This window comes from Ovis aries, chromosome 15 (assembly GCF_016772045.2).
Source record: "Ovis aries strain OAR_USU_Benz2616 breed Rambouillet chromosome 15, ARS-UI_Ramb_v3.0, whole genome shotgun sequence".
Taxonomy (NCBI): domain Eukaryota; kingdom Metazoa; phylum Chordata; class Mammalia; order Artiodactyla; family Bovidae; genus Ovis; species Ovis aries.
This window is the reverse complement of record NC_056068.1, coordinates 47349139-47371996: the sequence shown is the minus strand read 5'-3', so window position 1 is coordinate 47371996 and position 22858 is coordinate 47349139. Positions and strand designations below refer to the sequence as shown.

The 22858-nt window shown below is 41.4% G+C and overlaps 1 protein-coding gene across 2 annotated transcripts; it reads left to right on the top strand.

The window, feature by feature from the left end:
* Positions 1-4735: 4735 nt before the first annotated feature.
* LOC114118416 (tripartite motif-containing protein 5-like) lies at positions 4736-21815 on the top strand. 2 transcript variants are annotated; one of them, XM_027979443.3, is made up of 7 exons: positions 4736-4898; positions 12837-13319; positions 13884-13979; positions 14927-15157; positions 18163-18185; positions 19386-19486; positions 19686-21815. In XM_027979443.3, the coding sequence occupies exons 2-7, from the start codon at positions 12897-12899 to the stop codon at positions 19850-19852; spliced, it is 1041 nt and encodes a 346-aa protein (XP_027835244.2). In that variant the 5' UTR covers positions 4736-4898; positions 12837-12896; the 3' UTR covers positions 19853-21815. The 2 variants fall into 2 exon arrangements, with proteins under 2 accessions (XP_027835244.2, XP_060255966.1); XM_060399983.1 differs by lacking the exons at positions 19386-19486; positions 19686-21815 and having other exon boundaries at positions 17930-18185.
* Positions 21816-22858: the final 1043 nt, after the last annotated feature.

Below are 22858 nucleotides of genomic sequence, written 5' to 3'. Positions count from 1 at the left end.
TTTGCCGACTAAGGTCCTTCTAGTCAAGGCTACGGTTTTTCCTGTGGTCATGTATGGATGTGAGAGTTGGACTGTGAAGAAGGCTGAGCACCGAAGAATTGATGCTTTTGAACTGTGGTGTTGGAGAAGACTCTTGAGAGTCCCTTGGACTGCAAGGAGATCCAACCAGTCCATTCTGAAGGAGATCAACCCTGGGATTTCTTTGGAGCGAATGATGCTGAAGGTGAAACTCCAGTACTTTGGCCACCTCATGCGAAGAGTTGATTCATTGGTAAAGACTCTGATGCTGGGAGGGATTGGGGGCAGTAGGAGAAGGGGATGACCAAGGATGAGATGGCTGGATGGTATCACGGACTCGATGGACGTGAGTCTGAGTGAACTCCGGGAGATGGTGATGGACGGGGAGGTCTGGTGTGCTGCGATTCATGGGGTGGCAAAGAGTCGGACACGACTGAGGGACTGAAATGAACTGAACTGACTGATATTTAAGAAGCCTACTGACTTTCATCCAAATATTAACCTTAGAATTTAAGATTCCACTCACATCATAATAAGTCAATACAGCAAGGTTTTGGCCATTAATGATTTTTAAAGCTTCAGGTGCTAATAAAGCTGCTGCCCCAATTACTCTTAGGCAGTGGGGCCCCCCACGTGAGATTCACCTAATTCTCTGCTTAGATAAGCAATAGGTTGCTGGTGAGGCCCTCGGGGTTGTGTCAAAACTCCCAAGGCCAAACCTTTTCTTTCAGTGACAAACAAATTAAATTCTGACCCTGTGGGCAAGCTCAGAGCTGGAGCTTACAGGAGAGCAGTCTGAAGAACCTTCAATGCCTTTTGAGTTTCTGGAGACCAAACCAGTTTGTCAGTTTGGGCCTGCTAAGTTTCAGCTGTGAGTTTATATTATATGAAGACCGGGCAAGTTCCCCATAACCCGGAATCCAAATGTGACAGTAACCTGTGAGTCCCAAAAATCCTCTCAATTGTCTCAAACTCATAGGTAGGGGATGATTTAGTATAGGTTTAATTCTCTCAGGGCCTATGGCCCTAGTCCCTTCCGATATGATTAGGTCCAGATATCTAACTGATTGATGACAAAGCTTAGCTTTTCTCTTGATGCCTTGTAACCACAGCCTGCCATAAAGTATAAGAAATCTTCTGAGGCTCACGAACAAGCTTCCTCTGTCTCAGCACAGAGCAAAATATCATCTACATTGTAACACCACTGCTTCAGAGCTATTAAAGTTTTGTAGATCCCGTGACAAACTTTGTCCAAATAAGAGACCACTATCATGAAATCCCTGGGGCAAAACTGTCCAGGTTAACTGAGAAGCTGGCTGCACAGGGTCTTCAAAGGCAAATAGAAATTGACATTCCTCCGCCAAAGGCACTGAATAGAAGGCATATTTTAAATCAATTACTGAGAAATATTTGGCTCGGTCAGGAATTTCAGACAATAGAGTGTAAGGATTAGGCACCACGGGGTGTAGGGGTGTAAAGGAACTACAGCCTCATTGATTGCATGTAAATCTTGAACTAGTCTCCTTTTACCATTTGATTTTTTATACCCAAACTAGGAGTGTTGCAAGGGCAGTTACAGGGAATTAACAGTCCCTGTTCCTTTAAATTTTCAATGATGGGTTTTAACCCTTCCTTAATCTCAGGTTTCAGTGGATACTGCTCCTTATGTGGAAATAAGTGCGGGTCTTTGAGCTTGACAACTACAGGAATAGCATTTTGTGGTCGACCCACAGATTTTCCATCAGCCATGCTCTAGGATTAAACTTTGTTCAACAAAAGGGAGAGAAAGGGAGGGCTCCATATTCATAAAAACAGAGGCATGGACCTTGCTAAGTATATCCCTCCCCAAAAGGGGTGAGGGAGATTCTGGCACAATCAGAAACTCGTGTGAAAATAGCACAGATTCCCAGCTGCAAGATAAAGAATAACTGAAATAACGCCTTTTGGCTCATCCAGACAGTCCCATTACGGAAGCGGATCGGGAAGAAAGTGGGCCAGGGGCTTCAGTAAGCACAGAGTAAGTTGTCCCAGTATCTAAAAGGAAATCAACGGATTGGCCCCCCACAATTATTAATACCCAGGGTTCCTCAGGTGTAATTAGGACGGGAGCTTGCGTGGGGACCCCTGTGCACTTTCAGTCCTGATTGTCTTGAGAGTCCGACCCCGGAGACCTCAGCCTGGGGGCAGTCTCTCTTCCAGTGTGGTCCTTTGCAGACCGGACATGGATCCAGGGGCGGCTTAGATGCCTGAGGGTAATCCCCCTTGTGGTGCCCCTCTTTTCCACAGTAATAGCAAGCCCATCCCTTTTCATGTGGGTCCCTCTGGGCATTTTTCTCGGGCTGTTCAAGAGTGTTTTTCATAGTCATTGCAAAGACTTCTGCCTTTTCCTTTGTCTTTTTTTGCCTTTCTTTCTTTTCCTCATATTCCCTACCATAACAGACTGTCTGAGCCAGTTGCAACAGAGTATCTAAAGACTGATTTGGTCCATACGCCCATTTTTGGAGCTTACGGCGGAATCTGGAGCCGACTGAGTGAGCAATCTATCTTCTAAGATCCCTTTTCCCTTCTACCTTACAGAACCGGTCTAATTGTAAAACAGTATTATACTTAAAAGACCCTCCAACCGGCCACCGTTCCCCGTCCTCTAATGGATATCGTGGCCATGCGGTATCGCATAGGAAGACCAGGTGTGTCTTCTTTAAGCCCTGAGGATCAAATCTATCCCAGTTTTTTAGGATACAGTTCAAAGGAGTGAGGCTGAAATTGTTACCACCCATCATCTCTAAGAGAAAAAAAGCGACCAGTGCCATTTTTCTACCGGAGGCGTCCCTCCCTGCTCTAGACGGGGGTGTAGACAGACTTTACACCAAAAGCTTTTCCTTCCTGGTAGGACTTAGTCTGTCCCTTACCGACGCAGGCGCCATCTCGACCCTCACGGTTCTACCACCGAGATGGGGTGGGGATGTTCCAGGGGTAGACCTGATAGCATCTCTACCTGATGTCCAGCTCTTCACCTTTAACCTTGCTTGATGCCACCCGGGCTGCAATCAGTGTAACCTTCCGGAATGCCTCCCAAGCTAAGACCGCTGGAGGAAACATTCGTCACCTGAGCCCATGTGCACGACCCTGCGTATATTCCTGACGACAATAAGACCAATATGAACATAAAGCTGAGGTGTCTTTTTCAAGCACCATCACACCAGTATGAGAGCCTCTTCTCGTCCACTAAGAGTCAGCGTTACCAAAGGAAAAAGAAACCCATTGCAGTCCCAATCTGAGTAACCTTTAACCTCAGAGATGTTCTTGGGGCTAGAGCTCCATCTAGAATCTAAACTTCCAATTCCTAGCAAGGCTAGGCACTTTCTGACTACCAATCCAAGTTTGGGACCTAAGCCACAGTACACAGGAACAGTATGGATCACAACTCCCTTGAAAGTCTATGATCCGATAGATTAGGTTAGTACTTCTAATTCCCAAGGAGCTATGAAATGGTCAAAGAGACCGAAAAGTTTGACTGAGAAAGGAGAGTTCGGTCCACACGCTTTGCCCATTTCTAGTCGGTCCCCAAAGGAGTCACTGGGTGCCTCTTTGCATTGGCAGGTCAGTAGAAACCCCCGACAGGTTTCTGCCGTAAGTCATAGGAGATCACCGTGAAACCGCAGAGCAAGGCTCCTTACTTGCTTCACGCAGCGCATGACATTCATTCACACAAGCACACCGTAGAGTTAGTAAAGCACAGCAGAAAACGTGTTCCCTAAGAGAACAAAGAGCTAGAGCTCCAAGCATCCTTACCTTGTCCTGAAGGATCCCGGACAAGCCCCCAAGATGAAAGGTTGTTGTTGAATCACAACGCCAGGATTCTTGGCCCCCGGAGGAGAAGAATTCAATGCGGGGCCAGAGACGAGGCTTGATCGCTCAGAGCTTTTGTGTAATAAAGTTTTATTAAAGTAGAAAGGAGATAGAGAAAGCTTCTGACATAGGCATCAGAAGGGGGCAGACAGAGTACCCCCCTGCTAGTCTTCAGCTGGATGTTATATGGTCACCAGCAGTCTTTAATGAAAGAAAGGAATGTCTTCAAACTCAGAATGGCACCAGGCCCCTCACCCGTAAGATGCATTTTGGGATAATCTTGGCACCAAATGGTTCACCTTGGGCCATAAAATGATTAACTTGAATCTTGAAGAAGGGCAGATCACCATACAAATACTTTCATTTACATAGATTAGAGGAACAATATCTGAGTATAACATACTGGTTTAGCAAGAAGGTTCTGAGCCAAAAGGTGGAACCGACTTGAAGACAGAGTTTGGGGTAAATGCATAGGACATTAGCATAGCTTAAGATAAACATTTCCATAAGAAAAAGGCATTTGTTAAGTTCAGGTGAAACCAGGTGTCACTATGGCAACACAGAATTTTAAGAGAAATTTTCTTTTAAATTTGTATAGATAAGGAAAAAATATCCCTAGTTTCTTTCCCCCTGCCGCTTAAGAGAGATAAAAATGTCTGAGAGTTGCAGGGTATTTCCTCCCTTTGGAGACCCCTGGCCTTCTTGCCTGTTACCCTCCCAATAGGAATAAAAAGCACTCACTGACTCACGGAGCACAGGCACAAAAGCCTCCTTAATTTCCAGAGGCCCTATCTGGCTTCCTCTTTCTGGCGTTATAGTTTCTCCCATCCTTTCCTGGCCAAACTCCACCCACTAGAATTTAACTTTCAGTTTCCTTCAAGCCCCTGGTGAGGGGAGTGAATCCTGTCCAAGAGAGGCGTTTCCTCTTCTCCAAGGAACAACAACTTCTCCATTCATATCTGAGGATAACTGAGTGGTTTGTGGAGGGCAGAATTTGAAAGATACACAAGAAAAAAACGGAATCTGCTTAGGTGAGTATTATTTGTTGTTTGCAAGCTGTTCTAAATGAAGGAAAGGTTCAGCTTGCAGGCTTCCTGATTAGACTGCTGACAGAAGATCAGTCTTGGGGAGAGGAAGTGTTACGAGAAGGGTGGTTGGAAGAAAAGAAAGGCTTTGTTCCTTGGAGGGACTGTTTATTTCTGTAAGCTGAATCTACACACAGACATTTTGAACTCTGTAAGTACTGTTGTGTGTTGTGTGTTAGTCAGTGAGTCGTGTCCGACTCTCTGTGACCCCATGGACTGTAGCCCTCCAGGCTCTTCTGTCCGTGGGATTCTCCAGGCAAGAAGTAGTGTTAAGTACTGTCAGGTAGGTAGAATAGGGAAAAGGAGTCCAAAATGGCGGTGGCTAAAAGACAAGGAAGGGAAAAGCCCGCGAATACAGAACAAAAGAAGGTCCGAGGACCGGAGTGAGGAGCTCAGGTGAAACAAACAACACTCCTGGGTGGCCCAGTTTACAGAGGACAGGCCCAGGGAGAGAGAAACATGTAAATCGAGGAGCCAAAGCCTGCTAGCTCGCTCTCTCTCTCTCCCATGCGATGGGGTGGTCTTCTCCTCCTGTCTTTGGATCCACATGCCGTCAGGCCTCGAAGATGGATTTTCCTGCTATCTTCTAAATAAAATAGAGCTGTAACACTGATTTGTCTAACACCTATAACATGGTCCATTCAAGACCTGAGAGCTATAACATGGTCTATCGAAGACCTGAGACCTGTGGCACGCCAAGGGGGCTTCAATGTCCGTCACTCCAAATCTCTGTTGTGAAGAGCCAAAGAACCGGGGAACATACACTTGCGTGACAGTACGAATCGAACATACTGAGAACAGCCAGAATCTTTGGTCTTGAGTTAAAAAGCCCCCTTCCTCAATAACAGGTCAAAGGCTGAAGTGTCTTCCAGTCCTGACATTTTCATTTCTATCAGTGTAGAAATACAGTATTTCTGCATGGATGGCCATATAGATCATTTCTCATTCCCTAGGTTTCCTGTACTCAGCTATCAGATGCTGTGACATCTGGCGGGTTCTGCAGCCTCTCATGAATTCTCTGGTCCAGACACGGGGAAATGCTGTGCTTCTTTACATCCCCTAACCATTCATGCCTCTCCTTCAGTGGGATGTGCCACCCAGAAGCCGCTCAGCTGAGAGATTGGGGCAAGGACAGCACTTGGGAAAAACTTCCAGAAGTGCCACCTGGAAGCATCTACTTTCTAGTAACAGTGACATCTAACGTTTTTTTTTTCTTTTAGGCTTTATTTTACTTTACAGTACTGTATTGGTTTTGCCATACATCAACATGAATCCGCTACGGGTGTACACGTGTTCCCAGCCCTGAACACCCCTCCCACCTCCCTCCCCATACCATCTCTCTGGGTCATCTAACTTTAAGTTTTAAAGACTTGTTACTTGATTGTTACTAAGGATAGCAAAAGATGTTAGAGAAGTATTCTTGTACCAGTCATAAGACTTATGAGGGAAGTTAAGTTAGAGTAACCACGTGTTTATCTATCTTCCTCTTTCTTATAAGGGTACAGCTGTACCCACTCTACTCGAGGCACAGAAACAGAAGTCAAGTCTTCTTTCTTCTCACCATGACCTCTTCTCTGTTGACCAAATCTTCTTTGGACGTTATCACTCCTGCTACACATTCCTTGTTGCCCTCTCAGCCACAGAAGATGTTAGAAACAGCTTCTGAATTCGCAGTGAACCTGTCACGGTCATTACTACCTGATTTTCAAATAGATTTGTTACTTTACTGCTTCAGGTTTTATTTTGCAAGTGTTGTGAGTAGTTTACACTATATAATAGTAGAAAACTGCCTGGCACATAAAACAAGGCACAATTTCACTTTCCAATTTGATTCTCAAAAATGATGGTTTCCCATGCAACATCAGGAACTTGTGGCTCTGTCACATTAAGAGAAACAGCTTCCTGCAGTCACAGAAGAAAGTTCTGCTTATAAATTTTCTGTTTGGACTTTTACATAATTATTGTAGTTTTATGTCCTTTTTTGTTGATCTGAGATACTGTGCGTTTGTATTCTCATGAGCTCAAATGTCAGATGACCAACCTGCAAGGTGCAATCACCTGTAGTTTTTATCAGGCAGAGGTGACCCATGTTCCCACATCTGTCTTCCTGCTTATTGGGGAGACATTGGGTCACTGTTTAGGTAGTGGAGGGGTATCATACTTCATATGTGAGCACTAGTTTCTTCTGTGTCTGTGGTGATCACTGCTTTGATGTTAGCTCTTATATCTGCAGAGAAAGTAAATCTGCCTCCCCATGTCTGAATGCATGTTCTGATCCTCCCTTCTCGATAGGTTCCTGATGCAGCTGAGCATTGGTTGGATCTTGAATGCACTGAGATATAACTGGAGGCCCCTCACCAGACTTGAATAATAGTTTTAGTCATAGATTTGAATCATGTTGACCTCTGATTTTATTCATCAGAGAGTGATCTGGGGTACTTGATTTTTGCAGCCAGGGGCAAAGTGCATATTTTCAGTATCTGTAACATTAGCTGGATTATATTTCTGGTTCACTTTCAGCCTCATCTTTTTTTTTTTCTACATATATAATCATTGGAGGCTAATTACTTTACAATTTTGTGGTGGATTTAGCCATACATCGATATAAATCAGCCACGGATGCACATGTGTTCCCCCCTTTTGAACCCTGCTCCCACCAGCCTCCCCACCCCATCCAGAGGGATGTCTGTCTTATGTATAGAGTCATTACTGTCTTTCTAAATTCCATATACATGTCTTAATATACTGTATCGGTGTTTCTCTTTCTGACTTACTTTACTCTGTAGATTAGGCTCCAGTTTCCTCCACCTCATTAGAACCGACTGAAATGCATTGTTTCTTATACCTGAGTAATATTCCATTGTGTAATTGTATCACAACTTCCTTTTCCATTCATCTGCCAATGGACTTCTAGGTTGCTTCCATGTCCTAGCTATTGTAAACAGTGCTGCAATGAAATCTGGGCTACATTTGTTTCTTTCAATTCTGGTTTCTCTGATGTGTATGCCCAGCAGTGGGATTGCTGGGTCGTATGGCAGTTCTATTTCCAGCTTTTTAAGGAATCTCCACACTGTTATCCATAGTGGTTATACAAGTTTGCATTGCCACCAACCATGTAAGAGGGTTCCCTTTTCTCCACACCCTCTCCAGCATTTATAGTTTGTAGACTTTTTGATTCAGCCTCATCTTCATCAGGATCCGTCATGTAGGATGAACATGGCACAGCTGGAGAGTTTCAATAAGTCCCAATTTAACTCTGTGCAGGCTGTATAGCTTTCATCCCCTTGTTCAGAGTGAACAGAGACTCATTAGCTGTCTCACACTGGAGATCTTTCTTTTGTCATCAAACTTTGGCAACCATTAAGACAGGAATATCATTTGAGAGCTTCCCTTTCTTGTTTGTTGCTTCATAGTCCCCTTTGCCTGGAACCTCTGATAGACCCTCTGAGGTTAGACTATGGCCACAGGGCCACAGTGAGTCCAGGCTGAGGAATGAGCATCACTGGGCTGCCCCTCTGCGATACCCCCACCAGCTGACCACAAGCAGTGGTTTCCAATCTGAATCACCAATCCTACCCATACAACCTCATGAGATATAAACTGCCAGGTGGGCTAAGCTTAGCTGGGAGTTACAGGAGACATAGCATTGGGCACAGCTGCTTTCGTTGAGCTCTTAGAGATGTTCCTTACAGGAGGGACATTATCCCTGCCATCTCAGCTTTGTAAGGAACCATACTAGATGGATGTATGTGAACCAACCACTGGTGAGATAAGTTTAGTTCTGTAAAGATCGGAACTCTTTGTAAATGACCATGAGCACAACTTCTAGGGACCTAGAATGGACATATTTGACAGAAGACTCACGATTCCCTTGTGAAAAATGAGATGTATCTTCGTCAATCATCATTTAAATTCCATGCAAAGTCTTTCTAGCCCAAATGCATTTCATACATTAGGCTAGTCTTGCTGTCAACAATGTGGTCATGAAAGGCTGCTGACTTTCCACTGTTCTAATCTAATAGGTTTGCCAGAAACACAAAGCGCATGCAACAAAAACAGCAACAAGAACAAAAACAAAAAAAAAAACCTTAGAAAAAAAAGGGCAATATGATCTTTATAGGAGGAAAATATCCAGGACTGATATTAATGCTTTTTCCCACATATCTAATACAACTCCCAGTTCTGTCCTTTTACCTCCTCTCATCTCTCACTCTCACTTGTTGCCCAGAATTTCCTTCATCATCTTGTCCCTCAAGCTATCACCATCTCTCCCCTGAGCAGCTGTGCCTGCATCCGACCTGATCTTCCCAATTCCACACTGGGTCCATTCAACATCTCACACCCCAAGGCACAGCTTGTCATGCCCTTGCTCTTCTCTGATGGGAAATCATTGATAGCTTCTCCTGACTCTCAGAAATGGGTCCCCAAATGTTACGTAGTTTGGGAAGTGTGATATTTAATGTCACTGCAGCTTCTTGTAATACAAGACTAGCAGTCTTTTGTATACAGCCACATTCAATTCAGTTCAGTTCATTCGCTCAGTCGTGTCCGACTCTGCGATCCCATGAATCTCAGCACGCCACGCCTCCCTGTCCATTACCAACTCCCGGAGTTCACTCGGACTCGAGTCCATCTGGTCAGTGATGCCATCCAGCCATCTCATCCTCGGTCGCCTCATTCTCCTTCTGCCCCCAATCCCTCCCAGCATCAGAGTCTTTTCCAATGAGAAACTCTTCATATGAGATGGCCAAAGTACTGGAGTTTCAGCTTTAGCATCATTCCTTCCAAAAAATCCCAGGTTTGATCTCCTTCAGAATGGACTGGTTGGATCTCCTTGCAGTCCAAGGGACTCTCAAGAGTCTTCTCCAACACCACAGTTCAAAAGCATCAGTTCTTCGGCACTCAGCCTTCTTCACAGTCCAACTCTCACATCCATACATGATTACTGGAAAAACCATAGCCTTGACTAGTTGGACCTTAGTCGGCAAAGTAACGTCTCTGCTTTTGAATATGCTATCTAGATTGGTCCTAACTTTTCTTCCAAGAACTAGGCATCTTTTAATTTCATGGCTGCAGTCAGCATCTGCAGTGATTTTGGAGCCCAAAAGAATAAAGTCTGACACTGTTTCCACTGTTTCCCATCTATTTCCCATGAAGTGATGGGACCAGATGCCATGATCTTCGTTCTCTGAATGTTGAGCTTTAAGCCAACTTTTTCACTCTTCCCTTTTACTTTCATCAAGGGGCTCTTTAGTTCCTCTTCACTTTCTGCCATAAGGGTGGTGTCATCTGCAGATCTGAGGTCATTGATATTTCTCCTGGCAATTTTGATTCCAGCTTGTGTTTCTTCCAGTCCAGAGTTTCTGATGATGTACTCTGCATAGAAGTTAAATAAGCCGGGTGACAATATACAGCCTTGACGTACTCCTTTTCCTATTTGGAACCAGTCTGTTATTCCATGTCCAGTTCTAACTGTTGCTTCCTGGCCTGCGTACAGGTTTCTCAAGAGGCAGGTCAGGTGGTCTGGTGTTCCCATCTCTTTCAGAATTTTCCACAGTTTATTGTGATCCACGCATTCAAAAGCTTTGGCATAGTCAATAAAGCAGAAATAGATGTTTTTCTGGAAGTCTCTCACTTTTTCCATGATCCAGCGGATGTTGGCATTTTGATCTCTGGTTCCTCTGCCTTTTCTAAAACCAGCTTGAACATCAGGAAGTTGGTTCACGTATTGCTGAACCCTGGCTTGGAGAATTTTGAGCATTACTTTACTAGCATGCTAGATGAGTACAATTGTGCAGTAGTTTGAGCATTCTTTGGCATTGCCTTTCTTTGGGATTGGAAAGAAAACTGACCTTTTCCAGTCCTGTGGCCACTGCTGAGTTATCCAAATTTGCTGGCATATTGAGTGCAGCACTTTCACAGCATCATCTTTCAGGATTTCAAATAGCTCTACTGGAATTCCACGTCTTCTAGCTTTGTTCATAGTGATGCTTTCTAAGGCCCACTTGAGTTCACGTTCCAGGATGTCTGGCTCTAGATGAGTAATCAAGCCATCGTGATTATCCGGGTCGTGAAGATCCTTTTTGTATACTTCTTCTGTGTATTCTTGCCATCTCTTCTTAATATCTTCTGCTTCTGTTAGATCCATACCATTTCTGTTCTTTATCGAGCTCATCTTTGCATGTAATGTTCCCTTGGTATCTCTAATTTTCTTGAAGAGATCACTGGTCTTTCCCATAGAACTCATACAAGAGGATATATCTTGCAGAAACAGATCATTTCCTTCACCTAATATGCACTTTTTCTCTTTGTCTTTTATTGTCTCCTTCATCTTCTTCAGTTTTCAGTTCAATCCTTAAGTTTTTAAGTTGGAAGTTTGGGATAATTCCATGTTTCCCCCAGTCTTTGATTTCTGAACAACACATATGTCTGTCTAGTAATATTTTCTCTATCTCTTTATATAAATATATATATACACACAAGAGTTAGTTGCTCAGTTGTGTCTGACTCTTTGCATCCCCTGAACTGTAACCTGCCTCGTTTCTCTGACCATGGAATTCTTCAGGCAAGAATACTGGAGTGGGCTGCCATTCTCTTCTCCAGGGGATCTTCCCAACCCAGGGATCGAAACTGGGTCTACTACATTGATCATAGATTCTTAACTATCTGAGACACTAGGGAAGACTGGGATATGTATATATAACTGAATATTAATCTGCTGTTACTTTCCAAGCGAATAGTAAGCCCATTCTTGTAGTTCAAATCCTTTGTTTCCATTTTCTATGTATGGATATTAGTCCAGTTGACAATACACAATGTTTTGCCAACGATAATTAGTTGAATGATCTTGCCTAATATTTTGAGAATTTTTTTCTCAAAGCAACATTAATTTCTTCTGTGTTTCTATTTTTTTGTGTATCTGACGCATGTGATCCTCTGAATCTATTTGCACCACCTCACTCCTCACCATCCTCATACTTTCATGTTATTAATCTCCTATCAATGTCCTTGGTTGGCACATTTCTGGACCAGAATGAAATCAATATTTACACACTTGAGACTACCCAAGACCTCTTCGCTGGTCTAGGTCTCCTTACTTCTACACCCTCAGTACCTTGGTTTAATTGGGTCCATGAAGTCACCTCTGTTTGTCTTTGACTAACTCAGTGGGTTAGGAGACCTGTCAAGGAGGACCCTGAATTCCCATTCTGTGTATTGATGATATATGATTTCTGTAGGTCACTATCTTTATTTTCACATCTGATAAAGGAATTTTTTTTACTGTCTACACAAGCTTATTGTCATATATTATGGCATGATAATAAGGGAAATCATTGTGAGTATTCAACAGATGGTGATAAGAGTTACAGTGTAATCAGTCATCAGAAGGGTCTATGTGATAAAAGAACATGTAAAGAGAGAGTGACCTCAAGTATGAGAGAGTCATACTCTAGTCAGAATGGCCATCATTTAAAAGGCTACCATAGTAAATGCTGGAGAGGGTGTAGAGGAAAAGGAATCCTTCTAGACTCTTGGTGGGAATGTAAATCTTTGCAGCCACTATGGAAAAAATTATGGAGGTTTTATAAAACAAATAAAATAGAGTTACTGTATAATCCTATAATCCCGCTCCTAGACATATGAATGCGTAGATAAGGAGAGATGAAATTTGTCATGTGACATGAACTGGAAATAAAATGTTTAGAATTATTTAAAAAGAATCGTTTTACCAGGTCAGAAAGCTCTTTTTTTTATTTTTTATCCATTTATTTTTTTTTTATCCTTCCATATTTGTTCTTGGGTCATCCTTGATTTCTGGATCACTAGTGTCATTTTGCTTCTACTTGTCTTACTCTACACTTGTAACCTTTCCAATCATTCAAGGATCTGTGAACAAGACAACTGTCAGAAATCTAGACAGTGAGGAGCAGGTCAGCCACTGCCATGGCTTCAGGAATCCTGATGAACATACAAGAGGAAGTGACCTGCCCCATTTGCCTGGAGCTTCTGACGGAACCCCAGAGCCTTGACTGTGGCCACACCTTCTGTCAAGCCTGTATCGCTGCAAACAACAAGGAAGCCATAATTGGCCAAGAGGGGAAGAAAAGCTGCCCTGTCTGCAGAGTTAGTTTTGAGCCTGGGAACCTGCGGCCTAACAGGCATGTGGCCAATATAGTGCAGAGGCTCCGAGAGGTTAAGGTGAGCCCAGAGGTGGAGCAAGAGAGAAATCTCTGTGCTCACCATGGAGAGAAGCTCCAGCTCTTCTGTGAGCAGGATGGGAAGGTCATTTGCTGGCTTTGCGAGCGATCTCAGGAGCACCGAGGTCACAACACATTCCTCATGGAGGAGATTGCACCACAGTACCAGGTAAGAGACCAGAATGGAGGGAAAAACAGAGCAGGGGATGGTACTTGAGGGAAATCTCTACTTTGCATTGGGCTTTAATTACCTGGCTACCAGGGACTTGAGGCCTGTGATCTCTTTCCTTCGTATGCCTACCTTCTGACATGTGAAGAAAATTTCTGTACATTCCACCCAAGTATAAGCAAACAAATGGACTCTTAGGCAGAAGTAGACATTCACGGACCTTGTGCTAGTGCGTGGACATCTGGGGCCGAGAGAAGCTCTCATTACCCTTTTGAACATGATCGGTAACTAGGATGCTGGGTGAAATGAGGTGCAAGTTTTTCTTCTTTACAGAATCAAGTATCTTCCAGAACAAAGAGATCCAGTCTTCTCTTGGTGAGGGGGCGGTGACTCCTATATCTTGAGTCTCAAGAACACATTCAACATCAAGGTCTTCTTCCAAGGCACAGATTCTAGTCACATTTTTTGTAAAGTCTATTCTCTTTGAAAATCAGCCTTATTCATCCACTATAGTGATGCTGAGAAAGCCCATATCTTGACAATGGTGTGATTCTTTTCTTACAGAAAATGCTCCAATCATGTCTGCAGAGGCTGAACGGGAAAAAACAGGAAGCTGAGGAGTTGGAAATTAAAGTCAGAGAAGAGATGTCTACTTGGAAGGTATGAGGAGACGCTTCCTGAGAAAGTTAGACAGGTATCCATGCAGGACCTTGGGTTGGTCACAAGGAGCTGCCTTTTTCTTTGACAATTCAGTCATTTGGCTCATCCTTTCTTCAGCCTTCCCGTAATCGGTGTGGTATTAAAAAGTGACCATATCACAAGTAAACACAACTACTGGAGGGGGAGTGTATATAGAGAGGATCTCTCTGATGAGGATGGCTAGGGAAATTTATATTCCATTCTTAGCATGTTTATTAGTCTTCTCAGGGAGATATCTGACAATGGCTCCTGGTTCTGTCGTCAGTGTTCAACTTTCGGGGAGAGGGTGGTGGGAGAGTGTCAGGAGTAATGGAGGGAGGCATGAGCATCCTGGACAGATGTGTGAAGGCTGCCCACACCCAGAGATCCCATTTGGCTTTGAGTTGTCCTCAACAGTGCAGACTTGGGACCATTATTTTGAAATATGGTGTAGAGGAAAGTATATTAAAAAAGTCACCTACCCCAGGTATTGCTTTCTTCTTTCTATTTTACTTCGTCATGGGCTTCCCTGATAGTTCAACTGATGAAGAATCCGCCTGCAATGCAGGAGACCTCGTTTCAATTCCAGGTTGGGAAGGTCCCCTGGAGAAGGGACAGGCTACCCACTCCAGTATTCTTGGGTTTCCCTTATAGCTCAGCTGGTAAAGAATCCACCTGCAATGCGGGAGACCTGGGTTCAATCCCTAGCTTGGGAAGATCCCCTGGAGAAGGGAAAGGCTATCAATTCCAGTATTCTGGCCTAGAGAATTCCACGGACTATACAGTCCATGGGGTTGCAAAGAGTCAGTCATGACTGAGAGACTTTCACTCCTTGTGGGAACTTCCCAAGCAGAATAGTTATTGTTCTGGCTCCCAGTCCCAGGCCACTGGTCCAAGTACCTCTCTCTGTCTTTTTCTCATTCCCTAAGACTCAAATACAAACTGAGATGCAAAGTGTCCAGGGAGAGTTTACAAAACTAAGACAAATCCTGGACAGTGAGGAGGCGAAGGAACTGAGAAAACTGAAGGATGAGTTGGGAGTTATTCTCAAAGAGCTGGCAGAATCTGAGAATGATCTGGTCCAAGAGAAGCTGTTGGTGAGCAGTCACATCTCAGAGGTGGAGCGCCGTTTGCAGGGATCAACAATGGAGCTGCTGCAGGTAAGACTGCAAAGGAACCCCAGCCTCTGAGGCATGAGAGAAATATGTTCCTGTGATCCTTCTGATGCCCTCGCAGAGGCTGCTTTGACTCTGCAATATACCTTCTCTGCATCTGTTTCAGAGGTTGTAAGGATACGTGAATTATTCAATGTAGGAAAAACAAGGGAAAGCTCTATTTTTATTGTCGTCAAGCTCATTGCAAACACTTCACTGTCTAGAGAAGATTTATTGTATTCAGTGATTTTCCATAAGCCCTTGTTTTCTGTGATTCAGTGCTAAATATTTATCAAGTACCTTTTCATGATTCAGATTATCACAGTCAAATTCACTTCACATTCCAAGAAGTTTTTTTTTTTCCCTCAATGTGCTGAGATTCTCTACCTTTTTTCTGTTTTTGAAGACAGTTTATGAAGAACTGTTATTTATCTTTAAATACGCAACATAATTTACCAGCATTGCCATTTCATTCTGGGTTTTTCTTATTGGAAAAGTTTAAAATATACATATTTTTTTCTTTCTTTTTTACTTGTATTAAGATTATTTAGATTTTTGCAACCTGTTAGTCCTTTATTGTATATTTTTGTAGGAAGTTGTCTATCCTAAGTTGTCTGGTTTGTAAACATAAAGTTAGTTATAAAAATTGCTTATTGTACCTTTAATGTCTATAACACTCAGAGCAAATCCCTTTTTGTATTCCAGATTTGCTCTTTCATTTTTTCCACACTCCTTTTAGTTATTTTTGTCAATTACGTTCATTTTTTTCAAAACCATTGTTTCATTGATTTTGTGTATTTTGTAAATTTTCTTATGCATTTATTTCTGCTCTCACCTGTATTGTTTTCTCTGTGTGTTTGCACACTTTTGCGTGTGCATCTGTGATATGTGCGTGTGTGTGTGCACTGTTCTTTAATAACGTTTCTTTCCTAGTAGATCACTTATTTGAGAGCATTTTAATAAGATAAGCAGCGGTGTTAGTTTCTTTCCATTCATTTTGATTCAGTGTTTGTTTTTATTCAGATATTTATTCCTATTTCCTATGCAATTTCTTTTTGTTAAAATGTAGATATTTGAAGATGTGTTGTTAATTAGTAATACTTGGTGATTTTTGAATGTTACTTCTGCTGTAGATTTCATATTTAATTCAATTGTAATCAGAGAGTATATATTTTATTCCTTCAAACTTTTAAATTCACTGATAATTCTTTATGGCCTCAGATATTGTATTTCGAGAAAAATGTACATATGAAAAGATTATATATTCTCCATTCATTCGGTGAAATGGCCTATAGATGTCAGGTCAAGTTGGTAGATTGTATTGTCCATGTCTTCTATAATTGCGTGGTTTCCATGCAAACTGCTCTCTCCTTATTGAGAGTGAGTTAAAATCTGCAACTGCTATTGTTAAATTCTGCATTTTTCCTTTTAATTTTGCTTGGTGAATTTTAAAGCTCTATTGTTAGGTGTATGCACATATATAATTGGTTTATCTTTTTGATGTACTAAACCTCTTATCATTATAAAATTATCCTCTCATTAGTTCATAATTTGTATTGTTTTAAAGTCAATTTTTTTCTAATAAGAATAGAAAAACTTGAAATCATTAGAGCTTGCATGATCTATAGTTTTTCTCTTTTTACTTTTGCCTATTTGTATCTTTAAATCTAAAATACATCTCTTTTTTTTTTTAATACATTTCTTATAAATGACAATCACTAATTCTTCCTTGTTATCCCATCCAACAATCTCTAACTTTTTAATTGGGGTATTAAGATGATAGCTTTAATACAGATACTGATATAGCTGTATTTAAACTTCACTACTTGCTTTCTATTTGTAGTTTCCATTCTTCTCTTTCTTCCTAACTAGCTTCTTTTGTGTTAAACAAATATTCCTGGTATAAAATTTGAAGCTTTCCTATTTTCTAACTGTATTTGAAAAAAAATTTTCCCCCCTGTGGTTGCTCTAGTGATTATACAGTGTTTCCTATCCTACCATGATCTACTTCACACTAAAAGTAACTTATTTTCAATAATCACTGCAGGCCTCTGAACTTTTGGTTACACTGGAAGGGAAAGTTCTCTTGACATGAAGGAAATAAAGCTTCATGAAAAAGAGATCAGATAAAATAGTGCATATCTATTCGAACCAATAAACTAATAATATATGTGATGATTAAGATTCCATGGCTAAAAGCTGTTAAGCCATGGACTAAGCAGACTCAGTATACACTACAGTGCAGACAAAGGCTCTAGTTTTTGGACGGTGACTGAATGCATACTGGCAACAGTATACAAATGGGGTTCAAGAGAGGAGACAGTCTGGTTGATGAATAGTAAGTTACATATTAGACATCCTAAGTTACTGATTCTTGTGGCTTATGTTTAACCGAATATATTAACAAGCATTTAAGAGACAAAGCTGAGTAATACTAAGGCATTAGAAATCAACTGTACTTGTGTGTATGCTGGATTTAAGAGAGTGTGAGATCACTTATAGTGTATCAAATGAGATGAGAGAGACCAAAAAACCACCTACAATCATACATTTGTTTGCTTGTACTCTCAACAAGTGCAGTATAAATAGCTTGAGGAATATTAGGATTATGAATTCATCTTTGATTCTCCAAAGCCTGGTTGAATGCTTGGCAAATAATAATACATCACTGTGCACTTTTGTTGAATAAATGGAAGAACTCTGTATTATTCAAATCATCTCACGGGTCACCAAACTTACAAGCTTTTTGTTTTTCCCATAAATATGTCTCATCTCCAGATACTGGAAGTCTCCCTCATGCTTCTACAAGGGTCAAAGCCTTTTACCTTTTGGGAAATCTGACAACATCGCATGTGTCTTCTGGAATGACTGGCTTCACTCTTGTCTCTACTTTTGGCTCTCACATGAGACCATTTTTATTCCCACAATCGATGGCTGATGGGGATGTGAATAAGCTTGGGAAGTGGGGAGACTTATTACTTTTTGACTCATGTTTTCTCTTTTCTCACTAGGATGTGAATGTTATCCTGAAAAGGTATGTGTGGGAAACCAGAGATAGTCCATTGATGCTGTGAAAATAAAATAAATCCCTTACAGTTATCTGATAGCCAATGCTCAAGGCAGAAAAATGGAGGATAGTCTTATTTTAAATTTCTGTTCATACATCAGAGCTAGATTGTTTTATAAACATTGATAATGGACTGGATTCTATATTAAAGAATACTGATTGTGGGAATTTGCAGAGTTTGGGTCAGTACCAGTATTAAGAACAAGGCATTACAGTATCAGATCCCCACGACTTCATAAATTTAATTCACACTGTGTGTCAATATGCAGCTCAGGATCCCATATTTAATAGGTGCTTGACTTGTCATGTAAAGGTTGAGTCTTCTTTTCCCACCAAACACCTAGAATTGGAGACAACTCCTTTATATTTTAATTTCTGCTCCCAGAAGAGACAAAGTCCTAGTATGTTTTTCAGCTTAGGTTTCCAAAAACAAATTTGAATCTCAAGGGATATTTTGGCCCTGGAGCAAACTATTGATCAATCTTGGTCACATACTTTAGAATCCAGAACAGGAAGGTAACATCATTGTGTCTGAATTTGTACCTACATGGCAGCATCAAGATCTTTGCAAACACAGGAAAGTCAGACTACTTTGTTTATTATTCATAATGTCTTTTTCTCCAAGGGTTTGTAATTATTTCTAGTGATTATGAAATCTCAGGGTATTCTGAGAGCCTCTCTATTGGACAGCAGTCTTTGAAGATCTTGGGGCTCTAGAGAGTGTTCTCCTACCTGGTATGTCTCAAATACCCAGGAGCCAGATTCGGCAACCTCACTTTCTGACTCCTTCCTAGAAACACATATCTGTGCAGGGAATGTTCCACAAATTATTGTTTTTAGATACCAAAGTTTTGTTTTATTGAATCCATGCTTCATATAATTTCATATGATCCCTAGGAGGTGGAGTGTGGTGGGTTAATGATTTCATTATAGAAGGAAGAAAACTCCCCTTCTGACATTTTAAGACCATCCAGGTCACTCAGAGGGTAGCTGGGAAGGTAGACATGAACACGTTCTTTCTTGCTCCAAGATGAGGCATCCACTCTCTTCTTTCCCAAGGTCTCCAGGAAAGACAATTCAGGCCCATAAACAGGGTGAACATATAGCAAGCCAGTGGGTTAGAGGCGGAAAAAATCACATTTGTGAGCACCAAATTTGTCTTCCTAGGAGTGAAACCGTGGCTCTGAAGAAGCCAAAATCTTTCCCCAAGGAACAGAGGAGAGTGTTTCGAGCTCCTGATCTGAGAGAGATACTGCGTGTGTTTAATGGTGAGGAATGCTACCCAAATGGGTCTAGGAGAGCTTCTCTGATGGAGGGAAAATGGGTAGGAGGCACTTTAACCCATGTTTTCCCTCCCAACACATGCAAACATATTACTTTTCCAGTCAGGTCATTCTAAAGAGCCCTTTCAAAATGTCATAAGAAAACTACATCATTACCCTAACCCAAGCCTATATTTTTCAACAGATCCGGTGACCCTGAATTCTTCTAAGAGTGCAAATGTCCTTTCTCCGGATCAGAGACAAGTAGGATATGCATCCAGTTGGCAACCCTATGATGCATCCCGCTGCCAACTCTCTGATGCATCCAGTTTCCAACGCTTTGGTTCATGGGGATCCTTTTCAGGATTTTGATGTCCTGGGCTCCCCAGTTATCACATCAGAGAGACATTACTAAGAGGTAGATGTGTCACAGAAAAGTGCCTGGATCATGGGGATGCTGTTGTTGCTAAGTCATTTCAGTTGTGTCTGACTCTGTGCAACCCCACAGACGGCAGCCTACCAGGCTCCCCTTTACCTGGGATTCTCCAGGCAAGAACACTGGAGTGGGTTGCCATTTCCTTCTCCAATGCGTGAAAGTGAAAAGTGAATGTGAAGTCGTTCAGTTGTGTCCGACGCTCAGCGATCCCATGGACTGCAGCTTTCCAGGCTCCTCTGTCCATGGGGTTTTCCAGGCAAGAGTACTGGAGTGGGTTGCCATTGCCTTCTCAAGGATCCTGCAGATATGTGGTGAAAAATGTGAAGATATCGTGAAGTTACCATTAGAACTTGGAAATTGTGGGAATGGAAATTTTCAAAATGTTTATTCAAGATATGAACCTAAAAATGGAAATTGTGGAAATTGGCAAAAGATTTCTTCAAGGTATCAACCTAAAAATGGCTATTGGGTCATAGGGTTAAAACAGGATTCTGTATATAATGCCTTTGAGTCCTCCTTCTCAACTCCTGGGATTTTAACCCTCTCCCTGAGTGTTTCTCCTCATCGTGTTTGGGTTTTCCTAGACTACGAGGCTCGCACTGCCTTATTTCTCAATGTCACCAACCATGGGTTTCCCATTTATAAATTCTCTTCATGTTCCTTTCCTCAGAAAGTAGTTCCATATTTCAATCCTATGAACTGTGATGCCCCCATGACTGTGTGCTCACCAAGCTATTGAGTCTTCTTACACTCACACCCACCCCTCTATAGTGCCCCTTACTGTAGGTGCATCTAACACACCTGTGCTTCTCTGCAACATTCGTACCGGTTTTCCTTGCTGCCTCTTTTTTTTTCCATTTGAACATCCTTCATTCATTAGGAGGGTGAACAGTTTCCCTTGTGTCATATTTTCCCCGATATCGTACGTGTTAGAAAATCTTTATTAATTTTCCATATTGCATGGTAAAATGATGGATGCCCCATAAAGAAAGAGCAGTATTGATGTAATACCTTTGCCAAAGTTTACAATCTTATTTACTCTGCCACTGACTGAGAAAATGACAGAAAGCTTTTCAACAATGTTTGAATATTAGACCTACTATAGGAGTCCTTCACGAAAGAGTGAGTGCTGAGCTGTGTCTCACTTTATCCATGATGCCCATATTCATTAAGAAATTGAGGAAAAAGTATCATAAATGATATGTACTAAGAATGAAAGTTTTGTGTTCAGAGTGTCTAAGTTCAAGCCCTGTCTCTACATATTAGAAGTGTAAACTTGAATAACATTTTAACTGATATGTTTATTTTCTTAAAATAACCTTTTTATTAAATTGTACCACACACAAGATCATTGTGAAAAAATAAATTCAACTAAGTGTAAAGCATATAACTGTCTCAATAATAAATATTTTATCTATTAATTATTAAATGACATAACCTACACCAATGTCTCATTAAACAGATTTGTTCCTTCTGGAATACTATGGCTCTTTTCACTGAAGTCTCATTTTTCAGATCCTAGATTCCTTTTTGCTCCATCAAGGCTACTCTAGTGCTTCCTGCCATAGAAAATTGTGTGTGTGTGTGTGTGTGAGATCACAGAATTTTATTATAATTCTTATGTTTCTACATAATAGCTCTTATCAAGTAAACTAAATTCTATGGAGTTCAGTTTCTCATTTAAAAGATCACCTGGTTAATATTGTGAAAATTAAACAATACAACATTTGCCATAACTTTTGTAATTTTGAGGCCATAAGGGGAAGCCCAGTATAAATGTTTATTCTTTTTTGTTTACTTCTCACTGTGATTGAAATAAATCGTTTATGCATGTTACTTTATTTTCCACATTATTTCTTTCTTTTAAGAAACAGAATAAATAGATTGAAAAAATTGCAATTTTTCTCAGTCTTACCTAATTGCTGAATAAATGTTTTTGGATAGCCACATTATCTCACATGTTAAACATTTTCTGTAGTAATTCTATTTCATTGAAGTGGTCTGTTTGAAAGTGCAAGTTGCTCAGTTACGTGTAACTCTTTGCAACCCCATGGACTATAGCCTGCCAGGCTCCTCTGACCATGGAATACTTCAGGCAGGAATACTGGAGTGGGTAGGCAAGCCTTTCTCCAGGGGATCTTCCTGATTCAGGGATCAAACCCAGGTCTCCTGCATTGTAGGCTGATTCTTTTCTGTCTGAGCCACCAGGGAAACCCATGGTATGGTTGTTCAGCTTTAAAAAAATTCACAGTGATTACATTCACTGCTGTTGCTAAGTCACTTCAGTCGTGCCTGACTCTGTGTGATCCCATAGGCCACAGCCCACCAGGCTTCCCCATCCCTGGGATTCACAGTGATACATTAATTCTCAAAAGTAGTCATGGGATCTCTTAACAGTGGTGTAGATAAATGTTTTCTGAGCCCTGGTCCGACGTTTGCATTGAGGTGAAAGAAAGAGGAAGAGGAAGAAGGAAGAAAAAAATCTGCTATCTTCCTTTAGTGAGATTAGAGAAAGAATTATTTCTGAAATGAATCTTCTTGCAGGGACTGAGGGAATCCCCATGTCTTTTGGAATTTCTTCCCCAGTCTTCCTCCAACCAAATCATAGTTCATTTTTCCTTTCTAAAGAAATAAAACGGATTATTTGTTTAAGCTATCACTGCTTTTATTCCTGTTTGTTCTCAGGAATTCTCAACTTTCTCATTTTAGGAAGACCTTTGATGAGAGAAGGGTTATCAAGGAGGACTTTTCCAGTGTTTCTCTGTGTGTTTGTGTGTGTGTGTGTGTGTGTGTGTGTGTGTGTGTGTGTGCACAATCAATATCTTAGTACTGATTCTTGAAAACAGAAAAAACTTGGGCTTTTAAATTTTCTCTTTGACCTCTGCCTTCCTGTCTGCCCACTGCTACTATAACTAAAGTTCTGACTTACTAGGGAAAACCTC

Bases quoted from the DNA above. Each gene is read 5' to 3' on its own strand.
- LOC114118416 (XM_027979443.3), top strand. From the start codon at position 12,897: ATGGCTTCAGGAATCCTGATGAACATACAAGAGGAAGTGACCTGCCCC. The intron at 15,158-18,162 runs GTAAGACTGCAA...TTTTCTCACTAG, and splicing joins CAACAATGGAGCTGCTGCAG to GATGTGAATGTTATCCTGAA. The intron at 18,186-19,385 runs GTATGTGTGGGA...TTGTCTTCCTAG, and splicing joins GTGAATGTTATCCTGAAAAG to GAGTGAAACCGTGGCTCTGA.